Below are 18,738 nucleotides of genomic sequence, written 5' to 3' on the forward strand. Positions count from 1 at the left end.
GTAATAAGGAATAAATATCCTAAATCATAAAAGGAAAAACTGTAAACAATGGTACGCTTGTTAAAAATAGGCTTTAGAAAAGTCTGAAGGAGACTGTATCCGATGAGAAAGTCTACAACTACAGTCTCATGAGTAAGAGAGTTGCTTAAAATAGTATTAATTGGTTGATAACAATCTACGTTCGTTCTATCAAACCAGGATGGATAAAATGAAAGAATTTTTAATAAAAACTGTGTGTAAAACAACACTACAAAAGAAGGCTAGTCGTTAAAATGATAGTAATTCTAACAGGGGTGAAATAAAAATTATTTGAATGTAGTTAATACATTTGATTGTTATATGCTGTCCACATTATATGGATAATAACTTTGACACAAGAAACTACTTGAAAACAGTTTTCGTGATTGACTTGCTCAAAGACGCTACAAAACACACACGTCTAATTATAATAATGAAAACTCAAATTTTAAAAATGTTTAAAAGACTAACAAATTAATAATGTCATTACATTTGACCACACGGAAAAAACAGTTCCTAATTAAAAATTGCAAACATAAATAGAATTATAAATAAATTAAATCAAATCAGCAAATTACACTAAAGTCGCCCAGTTTACTCTAAAACTCTTATTTTTAAAATTATGTTATAAAGGGCGAGGTTCTCTAGATTCCTCGACTGTGGATGAGTGCTATAAAGATATTTGTCGCTCTTGTTGTTTGGAAAGTTTATATCAAAAACTTCACCGCGAAATAGACCGAAAAATATTTTCTTTAATTTTTCTAAACGGTGCTTATGAACAGCAGCAAGATCTTCAAAGCTATTTAAACTTAATTAATTCGCTTAATCGCTATGAACTCGGCCCCGGAATTAAAATCAAGTGCCCCACGAAGTATCTTTACAACGCACCCACGGTTTTTCAATTAGACGAGACGATGAAATAAACCAGCAAATGATTTTTTCGATCTCAGCTTTGCCGGTGGTAAATTCCAACGATTATTTTTCCGTATTACCCGCCGAGTTCTGTGCTTATTTCGTATTCAAATTACGATTAGCTTGTAATTTTTGAGCGGGACCAGAATATTTCCGGTTGGTGAGGTTAAGGAATGCTTATTTTTTATTAATTTTTTTCTATGAACTTTTATAGTTCTGCTAGTTAAATGTTAAAATTGAAATGGTGTGTAACGAGTTTTATAAGCCCTACTTTAGTTGAGAGTTTTATTTAGACCTAGCAGCAAAACGAGTGTTTATTAATAAGTTTATCTACTTGTTGAATACTATACTTTTTCCATTACTTTCTTTAGTTTTGAGTTACAATTTTGCACAGCAGCACGATTACATTCACCTGTGACGTGACCATCAGAGCTCACAAATGTCAAGATTACGGATTCCAGGCATATATGTTTCTCCTGGATATGTGAGACTCGACACACGACACTGAGTTATAATAAAAACTCGGCTCTAGTGCCCCTACTCACTAAACCCTAAAACCTCTTATCTTCTATCCTCTCATCCCCCGCGGACCCGCCTTTTGGGCATTACATCGCAAAGGGAGGAATTAGTTGCTGCTCTTCCTTCTGGTACCTAAGATTTTATATCTTCTTCTTTCTTCTAGTGGACATTCGTTCTTCTCCTTTCAATGGAACGCAGTTCCGTAAGGACTTTCGTGACAAACGAATTAATTGCGTTCCAGGCAGCTTCTGATGACAGCATTGCTTCTACTATTGTCTCTGGTTGAATGTTCTTCTTCAAGTTCATCTCCAGCTCCGTCTCGTTGTGGATCAAATCGTGGGCACTCAAAGAAGACGTGTGACTCCGGTGAATCATCATGCTTGAAGCGATGAAGATACGTCCGAAAGCATTCATGTCTTGACAACATCTGCGTCAAATAATAGTTGGCCTCCCCATGACTCCGATCTTTGGTATGAGACGGTATGTCCATCTTCCGTTTGTTTCGGGATCCCATTGCGATTGCCATCGTGTGATGCTGTTCTGCCGTTCTTCAGCTCTAAGTTCCTCGGCACTTAGTGTGGTTGACCTCTTTCGTTGGTAAAGGTTCCGTCTTTCCTCAGCTAGAATTCTGTGTGTGTGTGTGTGTGTGTGTGTGTGTGTGTGTGTGTGTGTTTTGATTATCTATAAAACTAAAATAGTACTTTGTTGTGTTGGTCAGTGGTACAGATAAGGTAAACTTAACAAACAGTCGCGGGATAAAGACTTATAACCTAGAATAATAGAATAGACTAGAATAATTGTTTACTTAGCACTTGGTTAGGATAATCAACTTACATATGGATATAGTAATTAATTTTTTTTGTCATAGTTTTTCCATCTAATTATCTAATCTATTCTAATATTGTAGTACAATTAACTGGTCCGCCTTGTAACTATTTGATGGGAAGATGAGAGGAACTCTTTCGACTTAAGACGAGGGATAAACCGCAGAGGAATTTTTGTGTACGGTTCCAAGAAATTATAAGTATTTAAAGGAATTAGGGTGTCCACTCTGCGGTTTATCCCTCGATAAGAACCTAAAGCCGCGAACAACCTCCGGCACTAATTAGATCAGTTGGAAGAAAGAAAAAGAAAGGCACGGTTCGTAAAAGTACTAGTTCGTGCGCTAGCAAAAGTATGGCGGAGGCGCGCTAACGATTAGATTTGTTTACTTTCGAACACTCTTTAAATTTTTCATCTATATTTGTTTTGGTCTGTTGTTAATTAAATATGCAGACAAAGGATCCGCCGCAGACTGTAACTTCCTTTTTATTCTATTATGCGATATTAAGCCGGCCAATTAGTGCTTAAAATATACAAAAGTGGTTAGAGAACTCCGCGCGGGAGCGTTCCAACGGGATTTTTTTTGTAAAAATAAATTTCCGAATGCCCGAGGATTCTTCTAAAAACTCTTGGAGCGGTAATTATATTTTAATTTAATGCAACAAATGAAACACGGCTTTGTCTTACTCTTTTTTGAATGGTAATTCATTTTACATGGTCGAGGGAACGTAATTTGGTGGACGTATTGACGGTTCAAATGAATTAGGTTTCTTTTGCTTTGTGACAACTACTTCAATAGATATCACAATATGTACCTAAAGACAATTTTGAAGTTAGTATTTGAATTAGAGAAAAATCGCAATGCTGACTAGGATCATCAGATAAATGTACTGGATCGGATAGAGAATTGCGAATACCAAAGTGTACTTAAGTAAAATTCCAGCTGAAGCTCTCAGAAGAAAACATGAAAGATGGTGACTTAAAAAACAAATACTCAACCAAAGCAAACCTTTTACCAAAGGTCCCGGTACCAAACTCACAAAGAAACTGTTTAATCGAAACATTCAAGGAACTGCCTTAGATAACGTTGGTAAGTAACCAAAACTTAATTGTCCTTTCAAGAAGAGCGTGTAATAGGCAGGAAACCACGCCAAAATTGCTTTAAGTGCGACTCTTGACTCTTTCTCTGATGCCATTCGTCATCAGAGAAAATTTATTTTTGTATTATTTTGAAACTAAACAAGAATTCAAAATGAGAAAATGTCGTAAAAGCACAAGCCACCCTTTCCCCGGAACTTTTTAAAAAGTGCCGCGTCAACAAAAATACTAAAACTTATGGCATTACTTATTTAAAACAAAGTTTTATTTTCTATTGAAAGGTGTGAAAACTGTCGGATGCATTGTCTGTTTTTACGGGAAGGAACAATGAAATACGTCATTCAGATCCATTCGGTCTTTGTCACGGTTGGGTCGATGTGACTCTTTCATTACGATTATAGTTATTATATTATGTAACCCAATGCTATAAGTTGCCGACATACAAGAATGCACAAACTAAAAGTGCAAGGAACAAACTTGAGGTATAGTTTGTTCATTTTCCTTAACAAACCAAGACGGTAAACGCAAGTACGCAAAGTTTATATGCTTCGAAGTTAAGACTAACTTTCGGCAAAGATTTACGTATTGAGCGTCGCATGCATGTATAGAGAACCGCAACTTCGGCTAAACAACGCAAAGTAAATTTAAACGGATATCGAATTTCATTCTTTCGTCATCCTTTTGAATCAATGGCATAACCGATACTTTACAAATAATCTTTTTTTATTTTTATTTTATTTTAGACGGTTTCCGACATTATTGCCTTTCACATAAGTTTTATACACTCCTAAAACTTAAAAATCACTTCAATTAATTTAGTTATAGTGTGCTATATTCATGAGAAAAATTAAAACGCAACTTTATAATATTAATAATATAATTTATTCAAATTGAAAGAAACAATATAGGTAATTGATTTTAGTTTTTAAACTAATCTAATGAGATGAATGAATTTGATGAAATTTAACAAATTTGTTGATATTGTCACAGCGCCAAATTCACGTTCAAACAAATATGACGATGGGAATGTTCTCTAAAATCGTTGAACGATCGACCACAATCCAGAATACAACTACGGAATTCACTTTTGTACCCTAAATTGTTAGTAGCCATTTTTTAATTTGATGTTTATTTCCTCATTCGTTGTCAGTTCCATAAGTTCTTCTCCTAGCTGGGATGATATTGCTATAGTGACATTTCAAAAATGATCTAACACAAAGAATTTCATTTTAATAGCCAGTGCACGTCGGTGTGAATGATCAATCTGTTGAAATCTTCGTCTTTAGCAACACAAAGCTGATTAAATAATTAGTCATTTAAAGAGTGGTTTGGGACTTTGACTGGTCCGTCGACATGCAATTATTGAAACAGTCGTTCACTTAAATGTTTGTCGCTGTATAAGGCAATATACAGCAAGCACATCAGGAATAATATTCTTTAAGGGAATTCCTTTTTCATCGCAAAACCTTTCCAGTGTTTTATATACGGTTCTCCTTTTGTGCCTGTCTCTAAATTTCTAGCAAACAAAAGTTCTTGACGTATTTTTCATCTTTAATAAACCCCACGTAACACAACAACAATGCTTCATTGGTTGGTAAAGCTACTAGTCTTCAGATGATTGCACAATGACTCCTCAATGTTTTCATCCATTTCATCGATTCGTCTTTGCACAGGATTATTGCTCAAAGAAATTTTTGGAATTTATCTGCCGTCTCTATATGGAGCAATTAACGGAGAGATGTTGTAAGAAGCTCGTTGTCCGTCATCGTCTTGCTTAGTAGCCATCGAAAAAAGTTTCGAACACATTTGGTTGATCATTATGCCTCTTTTTCAGATCTTCAGATTTTATTCAAATGATCTTGAAGTCTTAAAGGCTTCATCGCTTCGTTTGAAAATGTTTTTGAACAAAGAAGGCACAAATGCAATATTTTCTGCACTGTAGTATCGCTTCGTCTGTTTTGCTTCCGACATACCTTGAAATACTTGTTTAAAGATAGCGCGAAAAGAATAATGAAGATCTAAGAAAAATTACGAGCTTTTATATGGAATTTAAGTACAGCAAGCCTTTACAATCGAACTGAGCAAGTTAGGACAAAGTCCATTGCTACCGGATCGCACCAATGATGGTTAATGTAAACGTAACTTGCTGCTTACCAGATTTTTTCTACCGCCTGATTCAAATACCTGAGGATCAAATTAACGATATGACATCACTTTGACTTTGACAGCTTTTTTCTTCATTCATAAGATATTGACTGTAAGTGTGTTTTTAGTTGAAAAAAAATTCGCCCCTTAACCGATTGTGACCATTAAATAAATCAAAATCTTATAGGCGCTTCATGAAAAGTCAGAGATTTTTCCTTTTTATCGTATTGAATTGTATTGCTTGAATTATTAGAGGATTTTGTGCATTACTTTATAATAATAACAATTATTATTATTAAAAAAACAATTCAATAAGACCTTTAAAATAACTACTGGAAATTTTTGAACTATATTGGGATTGTGAATTTCCACTGAAATGACAAAACTTATTTTTATATAAACCATTATTTTTTGGACCCTCTGATCACAATAAATTTAGTTCTCCGCTTCATAGAAGGCACGTAACACTTTTTATATGGAATATTTTTCTTATTTTTGCGTTCGTTGACGCATGTTTTTTTTTAAATACCCTGTATTATTAGAATATTTATTGATTTCAAACGAGTCTTGTATTTTTAATTTGATGAAATAATGTGTTAAGAGGTGCGCTCTCTCTTAATTTTTTACGTCGGCTTAACTCTGATAAGCAAGACTTCTTATAAAATGAAAGATGACAGTATAACCCCTTTCTTTTTTCGAAAACAAAACAATATTTTAACTGTAGAATCCTGAGCTTAAAATCTTAATAATAAGATAAAATGTGTTTTTTGATGTTGTCCTGTTGTTAAAATTGCTCTCTTCCTAAGATTGTAACGAAATAGTGTTTTTGAAAGCCACACTTTGCTTCTAAATATTGAACGCCTCTATTTCTTGGAAGAAATTACTTTCTTGTTAATTCGGATTTAAGTTTCACTTGGGTAATAGAAAAACTTCGATATACATAGAAATAAAAATGTGCAGCTTTAAGTTTAACTTTAAATATCACGAAAAATGAAAATGTCGTCACACTAAACTTACTACGGCAGTGGCGCTTTAAAATTTAACGTCTTCAGAATCAACAAGAACCCGTTTGGGCTATCGTTCTTGTCACAAAAAAAACTGCAATCCATTGTGAGAACCGTTTCTTTTTTTAGATAAATGACATACCGTGCTAAAGTGTCGAAAATGGAATAGCGTGTTCAAGGCTGGTGGAATTTAAGGTGGGGAAAATCTGCATGGTGTCACGCGTAAATTTTGCTACTTTCTATTTTTTGTAATGCTATTTTAAGGTTTTTAGAATTTCTAAAAAATTTATAACGTCGCCAAAAGAAGAGGATAGCGTTAGTTTCTTCTCCTACTGCTGAGATTCATGCTACGCCACTGAGTGAGTGACATGAGAAACAATTTCACAGGACGTGTGTAAATTAATGGTTTCCCTTGACCGTCATCCAGAACAACGTATAACAAGGCTTTCTGTTTGTAAGGAAACGAAAACTTTCCTTGAACAAAAAAAACTTTAAATTGTCGCAGAACGGCGCACACAAAAACGTTTTAAAACTCTACCTTGCGTTTAAAAGCGTCGTGCCTATACCTTATTTTTGTTTACTCACGGAAACGTTTAAGCAGGCTTACTATGGCATAAATGTTTGCGGATTTTCTGCGTTCGAGATTTTGACATTTTGAATCGTCGACGCAGAAGCTATTTTAAAAAATAAAGGGGTACGTTTTCCTTAGGGGACATCTCAGCGTTTCAGCAAAACGCTTCGCAACAAAAACAATATCACTTCCAATGCTCGTAGAGTAATGACGTCTGGTGTGACGTGAGCTTCATAAAATAACTCAAGTAGAACATGTCCCAACTTTCTCGTATTAAAACTTTTTCGAGTTAATCATAGCCCCTACGAGTGACTTGCGCGCAAAAAGAAGACACAATAAATGAAGTTCTTGAAATAAATTGGGACAGGAAGCTCTGCTGCGTTGCGTTTAACTAAAACTGCTTCAATTCAGCCTTAGATCACATACAGGTTTGAACTATTTTACTAGTAAAATTGTTTAGAACTATGTTATGTAAAAGTCGGTTGATGGTTTTTACATTTGGAAGATGTTTCGTATATTAGTCGGTTATCAATCGTAAACTTTATTATATATTTTTCTACTTCTGATGGCTATGTGTTTCTTTCAGTTTAATTTAAAATTCTATATATTGAATAATAATAGTTCGTGGTCACCCTTATCAGAAATTGAGTATATGAAGTTAGAATTAGAGACATTGGCGTTTGCACCAATATTTTTGTGAAAACTAATAATTGCAAGCAAGAAATGCTATTAAGTATCAAAATTTGGGGAGTCATCAGTGACTGCACCTACACAAACGCCTCATTAAATCTACCGGAAACGCGTTTTTGGAATTAAGAGAAGACGAATAAAAAAAACAAAATACATAATACACGATAAAATTTTTAGAGGATATTCGGAAGGGTTTTAGAATAAAAGGGTGTTTTAATTAAATAATTAATTAATTAATAGAATGAGACGAAAAATTTTTCAAAAGTCAAAAATATTTGTACAAGACACTATAATAGTTGAAGAGGACATTTCGAAGGATTTTATAAAGCTCCCTTCAAATTGGAAACCAGTAAGGGCAACGAGGTAAAACGTAAAGCGAGTGTTTTTTAAGCTGAGACAATTTCATATGATTCTTGTTTAATGCTGTTATGTTCAAGTGATGGGAGTGTTCGAACATTTTCTGAAAGAAATGTCAATATTTCCAAAAAGCCTAACGCATTTTTTTAATAAACTTGTAGTCGTTAAAAAGGACTTTTTCCATGCCTTTGTTTTCTCAAACGACTGTTTGAGATGAAATTCTTCATTTTTGTTTTTATTAAACAAAACAGCGCTGATTAATTTTCTTCACCATGCCAATAGGCCAATGGGCATGCGAAGGTGCATATCAGATTCACTTACATAGACGCTTCCAAGTTTTGCCGATTTATGTGGGATACAATTTTTTTGCAATAATTTGTAAACTTGATTCTTCGCATTTGTCGTTTGCACAAATGTAGACTATATTCTTTATCATCAGAACTTTAACTGGAGTAATGCGCTTCCGACATTGGTTGGTTCTTTGTAACGTTTTTGTATTTTTAAATATTTTTTAAATATTGCACCGAGTTCATTAAAAAATTTCAAATGAAGTACTGAAAAATGGTGTTAAAAAATTAAATAAATGTCAGCAAAGGTACGATGTTAAAGGCACAGTATACTAGGGATCGACTTAATGGGATATTGTTGGGATTCATATAATTTGTTTAAGGGATAAATTTACTCCCTTGCGATAACAAAAGCGTGTTGTTTCAAATTCGCAGAAAGGCGAGTTGAATTTACGTTTGTTCACGACCCATTATTGTTTGCCATTTCACGATTCTCGAACGTTTAATGTATATGAGACTGACTAAATATATCAGGTTTTATTACAGCTACCGCGGCGTTTGGTTTCCAGTTGGCGTGTGATTGACGCGTCGGTAAAACGAAAAGGAAGCAATCCGAGTTAATAAACACAATCCTGCGCACATGAGCTACACGTGTTTAGGTGAAATCGTAAACTTTGACACGCGAGGCGTATTCGTTCCTGCGCGACTAAATGCAAAACCTAACGCATGAATTTGAGAGTGAAAACTACACCAGCATCGTGGCGACGAGCTCTTCTGTTTAGGGATAAGTGTTTTCACGTTAAGTTTCGAACGTAATGTACTCTACGGTAAGAAATTTCTTGCTAATTTTCAGGTGTTTTAGAACATTTTGTGGTTTTTCAGGGAATTTCGGGGTAATGCAGTAGAATTTATGGGAATTTCGGGAATTTAATCGAGAGAACAACTGAGTTTCTATAGGTCGCGAATGAGGATATGCCTAGGTGGAGCAAAAAAATAATTTTGGCGATGCAGTTACCTCTTTGAGATACTACTCAAGTATTTCAATTAAACTTGAATGTAATTAAGTAGAAATTTCTAAAAAATATTCAGTAAAGACTGGAAAATATTGATAGAGTTAGGATCGAACACTATTTTGCTATTTCATAATTATTCTTTAAAAGAAAAGCTTGCCCAAAAATATTTAAAAAAATTTTTTACCAGTTCTCAATTTTTGTTTGTAACACTAACCAAAACTAAATTGGGTGTTTAGAACTCATAACGAATGAGCTCCGTCTTTAAAAAAACTTATTTTATGTATTTCTTCAATTTATTCTGCCAAAGAAAGTTTTTTATTTTTGTACATTGTCAAGCACACTTGGTGATACACGAATTCATGTTTTAATAGAAAATATCGCTTATGAGGATACAAAATTACAAAATCTTTGGAATGGACCTGGATGTTTTAAAGGTTTTTTTTTGGAAAACTGGGGGAAATTTCAATATATTTCGTTAAAATTTTAGGAAAGTTGCAAAAATTAGAAACATTTCAAAGATGTCTGGGGAATTTAGGAGAATTTTCTTTATAAAGGGAACTACAGACTACACATTTTTTCAGTGCGGCACCCCTCTGTTCTTTAGGATGCAATGATTTACACCATCGTTCATGGAGTCTCATACAAAACTTTCTTAGAGAAGAAACTAAGAGTTGAACTATAAAATCGACATTGAAAAAAGCTCGGGAATTCATTGAATTTTCCGAGATTAAATGAAATGAAAAAAATAAGAAAATTTATTTTATATGAAAAACAACACAGCTCCCCAAGTAGAATTGAAAGTGTTGTTCGTTTTGGTTGTTAAATGAGCACTTTTTAATCAAAATTGATACACCTTAAAGAGATCACTACTTTAATTTGCGTTAATTTTGTACATGCATTATTGGATGCTTCATAATGAGACAGATTGATTTTACTTTGCAGATTATTGACTTCTTTGTCGTTAAGAGAACCATTTTCAACCTCCCGGACCAAGGCACTTTGTACCACTTAAGTGTATATACGATTTGACAAACATGAGGCAAGCAAATGATTTTCGTTGGACTACTTATGTCGATAACTTGAACTATTATAAAAGTAGGTACAGAAATTTTAGCTCACGACGTAATCAATTTATCTTTTGCTTTTTGATGCTCCGCAGACCACTACCATTTGAACCACTAGGAGGGTGGCACACCTTTCCCGCAGAGGAAATCATCCTCTTGCAGCCTTTTCATTCAGCCTACAGCACAATATATGTACTAAATGCTTAGGCACTTTTAAGCCGAAAACATTGTATTATTTGACAAATTTACGAAGATATACAGAAAAAACTGTGAAACGACATGAAACTAGGTTGCTGAAATTGACCCATATGGCATCCATTTCAGCTTAATTTACAAATCCAGACACTATGACGAACCATTTTAAACCCATGCTTTTTTAAACGACCCTCACATAATAATCACAGTCCTATAGATCAGCGAAATTTTATTTTTGTTTTGTCTATCCCTATTTAGCTCGCTGCTTATTGTTTCACCTTCAGACGGTCTGCATTATACATAGCGGTTAAAAATAGAAACCTTTGATTTTGCTCTGTTGTGATTTTGTTGATTTACAAAGACTCCGATATGCTTTCAGCTCTAGTGCTTGAACTCACAGTGGCGACTCGCCGTCATGCCGCCTTCGTATGTAGGTCGCTTTTAAACAGCAAAACAACTCACTTTTGGCATCCATATCTTCATGTCAGTTCGCGGAGACCATATATCCGCTGATCCTTATCATATATTTAGTTTATATAGCTATATTATTGTTATTAAATTATTAGGTAAATACGGTAAAATTAATGAACTTAAGGCGACTATAGCATGAAAATTTCCCAAACAACACAACCACTTAAATTAACCCCAACTAAAAACCGTCTAATTCGAGAACTGTCTTATTGGTTAAAAACGAGATTTGCAATGACGTCCGCATGGACACAATATTTGCTTGCACACATATTTTCTAGCTACTTTTTGTTAAAATTTCTATCCATCACCGTAGCCCCAACAGCCGAGATAGGTTAAGAAAAAAATGAAAATTTGACAGAAAAATAACTATTGCCAGTTGATAGGACATGGACTCTATATACATCTACTACTTTTACTAAGATATGCAATTTTTCTTTTTGGCGAAATAATTTTTTGTATATAACGAAGGTTCCAAGAAAGCCTTAATTATTTTCTCGCTCAAGGATCTGATGGGCACACATTGTAAACAAAACGAATGTTTAAAAAAGTAAATTAAACTTATATGGAATTAATATGAGTGAACGTCATAGTAAGTAAGGTACTAATGTAGGACTGTGCGCGTTATTGGGTCTGCGCCACTGGTTGCGTTTGATATAAAATACCTTCTGATTGGCGTTAAAACGTTTCAACGCGTGTTACGCGCCTACGGCCACAGTTTCCGGTAAAATTTTCGGTATAATGGGGCGTGACGTTGACGAATTGCCGTTTCAAAAAGTCCTTTGGGATGATTTTTCGTCGTTTGTGAAGATGATGTAGGCCAATACAGTGTATATGTAGCTTTCGCTTTTATTTTGTTTTTGGGTACGATCGGATATTTTTGATTTCTGATGTCACGTCGTATAAACAAAAAGCAATAGAAAAATCGTTAACTGGATTGTATAAATTTGTTATTAAATGTGCCATATATTAGTCTACAGCCTTTTGGTACTAGAAATTTTAGATTTATCCTCGGAGTTACTTTCTGTACTAAACATCTCGATTTTTTTTTTCAATTTCGCCATCTGGGCTTTCACACGACTCAGTATTTTGTCAAAACTTTCTTCCGACATCCTTCAAAACTGTCTAAACTGTTCATGGTCCTTTTAAAACTATTTAATAACCAATTTTCACCCCCACAGCGAAGGACTATTATGAATAAATCAATTAAACATAACCTCTAAATATTATGAGTTGTTGGTTAGTTTTGACAAAGCTCGTTCCCAGTGTAAAGCTAGTCGACTTTACCAAGAAATTCATAAATTATTTCATTAATTAGTTGTAAATGTAAAATTTGTATAAAAACCGTTTCGTTAACAAAAGGGGGAACTTTGACCTCCCAATACCAGGTGGCGCGGTATGTGGCGAGCGCAGAAACAACATCGTGTTCGTAATGTAATTTAATTTTGCTCCGCGTAAGTTGTTCGTATAAGAATATTGTTTCTTAGTTATCAGTAAAATATTAAATACAGTCAACATCTTAAAATTTCATCAAAAAAGTAACGTGACCAGGAGACCCACGACAAACAATTAACAGTGTTACAGTCATAAAAAAATCTTTTATCTATGGGTGCAGTGCGTAGCAATATTTCATTTCTCAAATGAAAGACTCTTGACATAAACGTATTCGTGACATTTAATGTTAAGGTTTTAAACTACTTTATAATAATAATAGTTAATACTTAGGTGAAATACGGAGAAATGAAGAGAAGATTTGCATTACATGTAAGTTTTTGTTTTTAGTGGTTCCATTGTTTGTTTAATTGTGCCTCCGTATTTGATATGTTTCCCAAGAATGGTTTTTGGTTTTGCTACGCGCATGTTGCGGCATAGATATATTACAAATATTCTGGATTTTTAACTTTATTAATATTTTCATTTATGAAGGGTGCCTTCGAGGGAGCACCAGATGGCGCGTTCTTAAAATTAATAGAAAAATAAAGCATTCCTATTTTACGGATTGCTTTTAATTATCTAATTATTCCTAAGTTACCAATAACAAAAATCTTTATTTATATTTAAAATCCAAATAAAATGTAATTATTTATAATTATTTCTTACAATATCTTCATAGGGTAAAAAATTATCCTGTACCTGACATTATTACTAAGATATTAATAAAGTGCCTGTAAAGTACAAATGCTTCCCAAAGTGCAACTTTTTGTTTTCTTAGTTTAAGTTATGTCCTTTTTGTCATATTTTGGGTTGGGATAGAGATATGGTAATGCGGTTTCCACTGGATAATTGGGTCCAATGTCCTAATAAAAGTCATATTGTTGCATTTTTTTAATCGCAACAACAGCATTGGTAGTCTAGGAAAATCCCTTTTAAACCACTCCAAGCTTATTACGTGAACATTTATTACCGAATATCCTCACTTTCACTGATCCTTCAGGGATAGATAATATTGCTTTTCTAAGTGAATGGATTTCGAAACCAACTAAATGACATTGTTTTCTATTTTTCACAAATTTTCGTGAAGTGGCAATATTTCGTGATTGTTTTATGAATTCCCCATTAATATTTTTACTTATTTTTGTGAACCCGCGCCAAGACAAACATCTTGTATTCCCTTTAGAGAGAGCGTAAACTTGAATGGAAGAATTAGAAACGTGTCTAATAGAATTTCCGTGCCCCGGATCTAACAGAGCCAATTACACCGACCCTTTAAGGAGAGAGGGTGTGCGCAAATAATTTTAAACTGTTGCACGAAATGTAGTCCAGCACAGTGCTGTACAGAGTTGAGTTTAAAGTTAATATCAGATTTTTCCAATTTACCTCTCAGAAAATTCGCTATAAATTAACGGGTTCCACGTCGAATTTTTAGAATTTTGTTAGATATTGAAAAGCAAAGAGAAAAATGTGTTGATTTTTATTTATTATTATTTAATGTTTTATTTAACGAAAATCTTTTAATCGACACCAAAGAGGTGAACTATAGATGACTGTGGTTGAATTTGACCGTACTGATGCTTTTATTTATTTCATTTGATCAACAAACCACCTTTTTCAGTTTATAGATTATTCAACTCTCTTTAAATTATTTATAATTATAATATTAACATGAGATTTATACTCGCAGTTATAGTAACAGTTATAGTAATATTCGCCTCATTTGCGTGATGACTGATGTAGACATTACACTTTTGTATATTAAATTACTATTACATGAAATTTTGAAACGAAATATTTTAATTTTATCACGTCACTGCTTCAGAAATTCAGTTAAAATGTAGGAGTTTATATATTTCACATAAGAAACTCCCTACCTTTGGCGAAAACATTATTCTACCACTTTATACGTTATAAATAGCATTTATTGTTTATGGGAATATATTTGATAATCCTTCAAATTTTATTTCTTAATTTTTTATTTTACTTTATTCAACATAAATACTTCAAGATTCTTCAAGGTTATAGTGGCAAATTTTCTATCTCGCCGTCTCGCGCCTGAACATTACACTAACGCCGTTACACGTTTTTTACTCATTATTTGTATAATGATGATTTTCAATGTACAATAGGTGCCGAATAACGATACCAATTTCTATTTCGAATCCGGCGCCGCTAAGGAAAGAGAGAATTACTCGCCTAACGAGATCTTGATTATCATGATATAAAATTCTAACATTAACCTGGATCCCTTCAGTGGGTATACCGATTGAAACAAGGAAATAAACTTCTGGTTAACCAAAAAATTTTTTTTTCGGAAATGCAGTTTGCCACAGCCTAATTGTCAACACAGTAATAAATTTTAACATCACACGAATCAGTGTTATAATAGAAAAGTATAAAATTGCCAAAATTTCTGGAAACACCTAATGGTAAAAATTATAGCTTTGTAAAATTTAAGGGGTTTCTTTTCGAAGGAAAAAATTAATATTTAAAAAATTAACTCCTGAATAATTGAATGCAGATTTATTCAGACATTCACAAAATTGTAGTTTATCAAACTTGTTGCTATAGGTACTTTTGTCGTATGTATAAATGGTAAAAAGACTACCCAAAAGTGATTGTGTTTCGGAAATCAGCATAACAATGAAACCAAAGCCTGTTTTTGATCGTTATTGTCCAGAAACAAATCAAAAATAAAATAAATTCATTAAAAGTGAAGGAAAGGCACGCCCCTGATTTCGCGCCGAGCGCCCACGAACGTGTGACTAAAAACTAAGTTTCCAGGACGTTTCCAGTTGAGGAAACGCTCCGTCCTTAAACTGGCACAGAGTCCTAGTTCGTGCTGCTGCCTGACTGGCACTCCCAAATTCTTCGAACCGTGAGACATCGTTCGGGGAATGGAAAGGGGGAAGGGGGTGAGACGGAATCCGTTTCAGACATATGTTCCGCGTGGTCTTTTAAAGGGACGCTTTCTTGAACCTTCCTTAACGACTTGAAAAACGAATTTTGCCTGTTATCTACATTGATAACGTATTCACAAAGTCAAAATGGAGAGTGTGAGCCGATAGATTTAATTAAGCATATTTGAAGTCCGTATAATATTGTTCGTAATTATTAATTGTTTGCCACTTTATCGACTTAAGTACAGCAACGGTTTTAGCACGCACTAGTTAGATGTAGTAGTAGTTAGTAACTTAAAGAGAACTTTACCAATAAAGGTAAAGGGGAACTTGGAACGAAGGTAAAAAAATTAAAAGCTATAAATATCATAGAGAATCATTGAGAATGAAACTTCTCAAGTAACCATCTATATCCTGTGCGTAACAGATACGAATTGACTGTAGTAGGAATCTTTCGAAGAGTTGATTTGTCTCTAGCGAAACCATCAGCGACAAATAATCAACATTCAGGAACAACATCGTCAAAAATAAAGTTTGATATTTTTTACTTTAGTTTTTTTTTCTAAACATTATGACATCTGACCCAAAAAAGAAGTATGCTATTTGGAAGACAATTTAATATGCTTTAGTATGAGTTTAAATTTGTCAAGAGTGCTGAACTTTTATATGCGTAGCTAGGGTTAAACAAACGAAAAGTGATAGTAACAAACTTGTTATAGACTTAAACTAATCGCCTTGGCAACTGGAATTTTCACATTATTCGTTTTTAACAATTTGGATAGCGTTTAATGGTGTTAGCTTGATGCATACTACACCGCAAAAAGCCGCTAAAGTTATCGCTTAAATCAAAAGTGGACTTCACCAGCGAGCTGATGCTCGACAACTGGATATGACACGCGCAGCAGTTCGAAGAGTATGTCAACGGTATGGGGAGACTGGATACTTTGCTAGGCGCCCCAGGCAGAGAGCGAATTACAACGGGTAGTTAGGACAACAGCAGCTCCATGAAGTTCGAAGAGTGACTATTAGTCAGTGGACAGTGAGAAGAACACTGAAGTACAACTGCAATTGATCCAAAACTTACTCCAGCTCATCGACAAGCACGTCTACGTTTTGCACGGCATCATCTAAATTGGACATTCGACCAATGGGCGGTCTGTTCTGTTCTTAGATGGGATAAGAATATGCCTTTTTGGTAGTGACCGATGAAAAAAATTGTACCGATGCTAGACCGCACACCGCAAAGATCGTGCAAGATTACATTATATAAGTCGATTTTCGAGTTATGGAGTGACCAGCACGCTCTCCCGACCTCAATCCGATCGAACATTTATGGGATGCGCTAAAACGGAGAATTCCAGCTAGACTTCGTACCCCAACCTCGATCCTAGAGCTTACTATTGCAGTAGAGGAAGAGTGGCTTAAAATTCCACATGAAATAATAGCGAACTTGATTAGGTCTATGCCTAATCGAGTAACAGATGTGATAAGTGCAAGAGGGGGTCAGACCCATTATTAAAAAATAAGTGTTGAGTTGCTAATTGTCAATAACTCAATAACCCTTTTGCGTTTATTAATAAAAATAAATGCAGTTATTTTACTATGCTAAACCTAAAAAGCATATTAAATTGTCTTTCAAACAACTTTTTTTTTCATCTGATCAGTAGTTTCTAAGAAAAACAATGAAATTAAATTGAAAAGTCCACAATGCTCCGATTTCTATGCACACAAGTTCAGTTTTGGTTAGCCTGCATCTCATCTCAAGGGGGACCCAAGTTGTTAATTTTGGTTAGCTTTTATATTATCAAAAAACAGCAATAGTTGCTAGCAATTTTTTTATTATCCCTTTACTGAAATATCTTCGGTGTCATCATCGAAAACGATATGTAAATAAACAATCCAAAAAAATAATAATGAAAAGTCATAGAACCTTTTTGAGTCAAAAAATTGCACGTATGATGCAAATCGTGCAATCCTAATGATATATTTATATCCATAACTGTTTTTCTGAAAATATTTCCGGTGGTGATATTTCTTCTTAATTATCCCTTATAACAGTTGTCTTTCTAGCAACCAAATACACTTCACTGTCAATTTAAATTAAAGCAACCCTAATTTGAACGACAGTCCGAAGTAAGAAATGGTTCACAAAAACCGTATCGTTATGGGTAAGGAACATCCCCATTGCGCAATCATCCGACCAATTAACCTAATCATCCCCTAACACTTAGGTGTAAAACTTTCCTTTTAGCAGCTAAAAAGGTTCTCTGAAAAGACACCCCGAGCACGTAACTGAAACGGCGACCGCCTCCTTTTAACGTCACTCCCACGTTGCCGTCTGACGTTTCGGTGAATTCGGGGCTGCCAGCGTTATATTTCAAATTAATGAGCTGGCAAGCAAACATTCCGCATAAATTTAACCGATTAAAATTTGGTTTAATATAAATAAACCTCTGGTACAATATTTATTAAAAATGAATGATATTAAATCAAAACTTTGGAAATTTTGATTTGTTGCGAGCGACATTTCAAATATTTCATCCTCGAGTCCAGCTTCCCTCCACCACCCACTTGAAATTCGTTTTTTTCTATTAATTTCTTTGTGATAGAATCTCATATTTGAAGATGAAAAAACAACCAGGACCGTCGTGCATACATTCATTCGTACGGAAACTGTCACTTTAAAAGCGTCACACGCCACATTCTTGCTGTTTTGCAAAAATGCACCCAAAACCAATTGGTGTAGAAAATAATGCGGTAAACGGCATTTGACTCACGAGTTTATTTCACACGAGCGGAGCGCAGCGAAGTTAAAAAGTTTCCCGAACGTGTTGCATACTATACTTTTTCTACGACCGTTAGTTTTTTGGTACATTTTTGCAAAACAACACAAATACATTCACTGACATGACCTTTAAAATTGACATACGTCAAAATTTAAAGCGTGGGAAATATCTCCTAAAAAATCCGATTGCTCCCAAATCCGTGCGGTAAAATCCCGGAAATGCCCGAAGTGTCTCGGATTCGTGGGAAACGAAACTGACGTGGTAAAGTGACGATTCCCGCACGCTAGATCGGTGTGTAATTAGGTATTTTACACAAAGCGCTCGAATAACATAGCAATATTTTCAGGGTATGATTATTATCCCATTTTATCCTTTAAATAGAGTATTGTAATAGGGATTTGAGAAACTAAATAACGTTAATTTCAAATCATTTGTCTAAATAAGTTGGACGTTGT

General features: G+C 34.4%; 1 protein-coding gene across 15 annotated transcripts in view; it reads left to right on the forward strand.

The window, feature by feature from the left end:
* LOC132703146 (polypyrimidine tract-binding protein 2) overlaps positions 1 to 18,738 on the forward strand; it is a 569,388-nt gene that overhangs the window by 471,339 nt on the left and 79,311 nt on the right. The window contains exon 1 of one of the 15 annotated variants that reach the window (XM_060672263.1): positions 9,224 to 9,250. The exons of 13 other annotated variants lie outside the window; for them this stretch is intronic. In XM_060672263.1, coding sequence (XP_060528246.1) covers positions 9,239 to 9,250 — 12 coding nt within the window. In that variant the 5' untranslated portion in view covers positions 9,224 to 9,238. Of the gene's footprint in view, positions 1 to 9,223; positions 9,251 to 12,860; positions 12,928 to 18,738 lie in introns of those variants that run through there. One more of the 15 variants, XM_060672262.1, reaches the window with a different exon arrangement.

The sequence above is a fragment of the Cylas formicarius genome, unplaced genomic scaffold (assembly GCF_029955315.1).
Source record: "Cylas formicarius isolate icCylForm1 unplaced genomic scaffold, icCylForm1.1 PGA_scaffold_6__28_contigs__length_40554024, whole genome shotgun sequence".
NCBI classification, from domain to species: domain Eukaryota; kingdom Metazoa; phylum Arthropoda; class Insecta; order Coleoptera; family Brentidae; genus Cylas; species Cylas formicarius.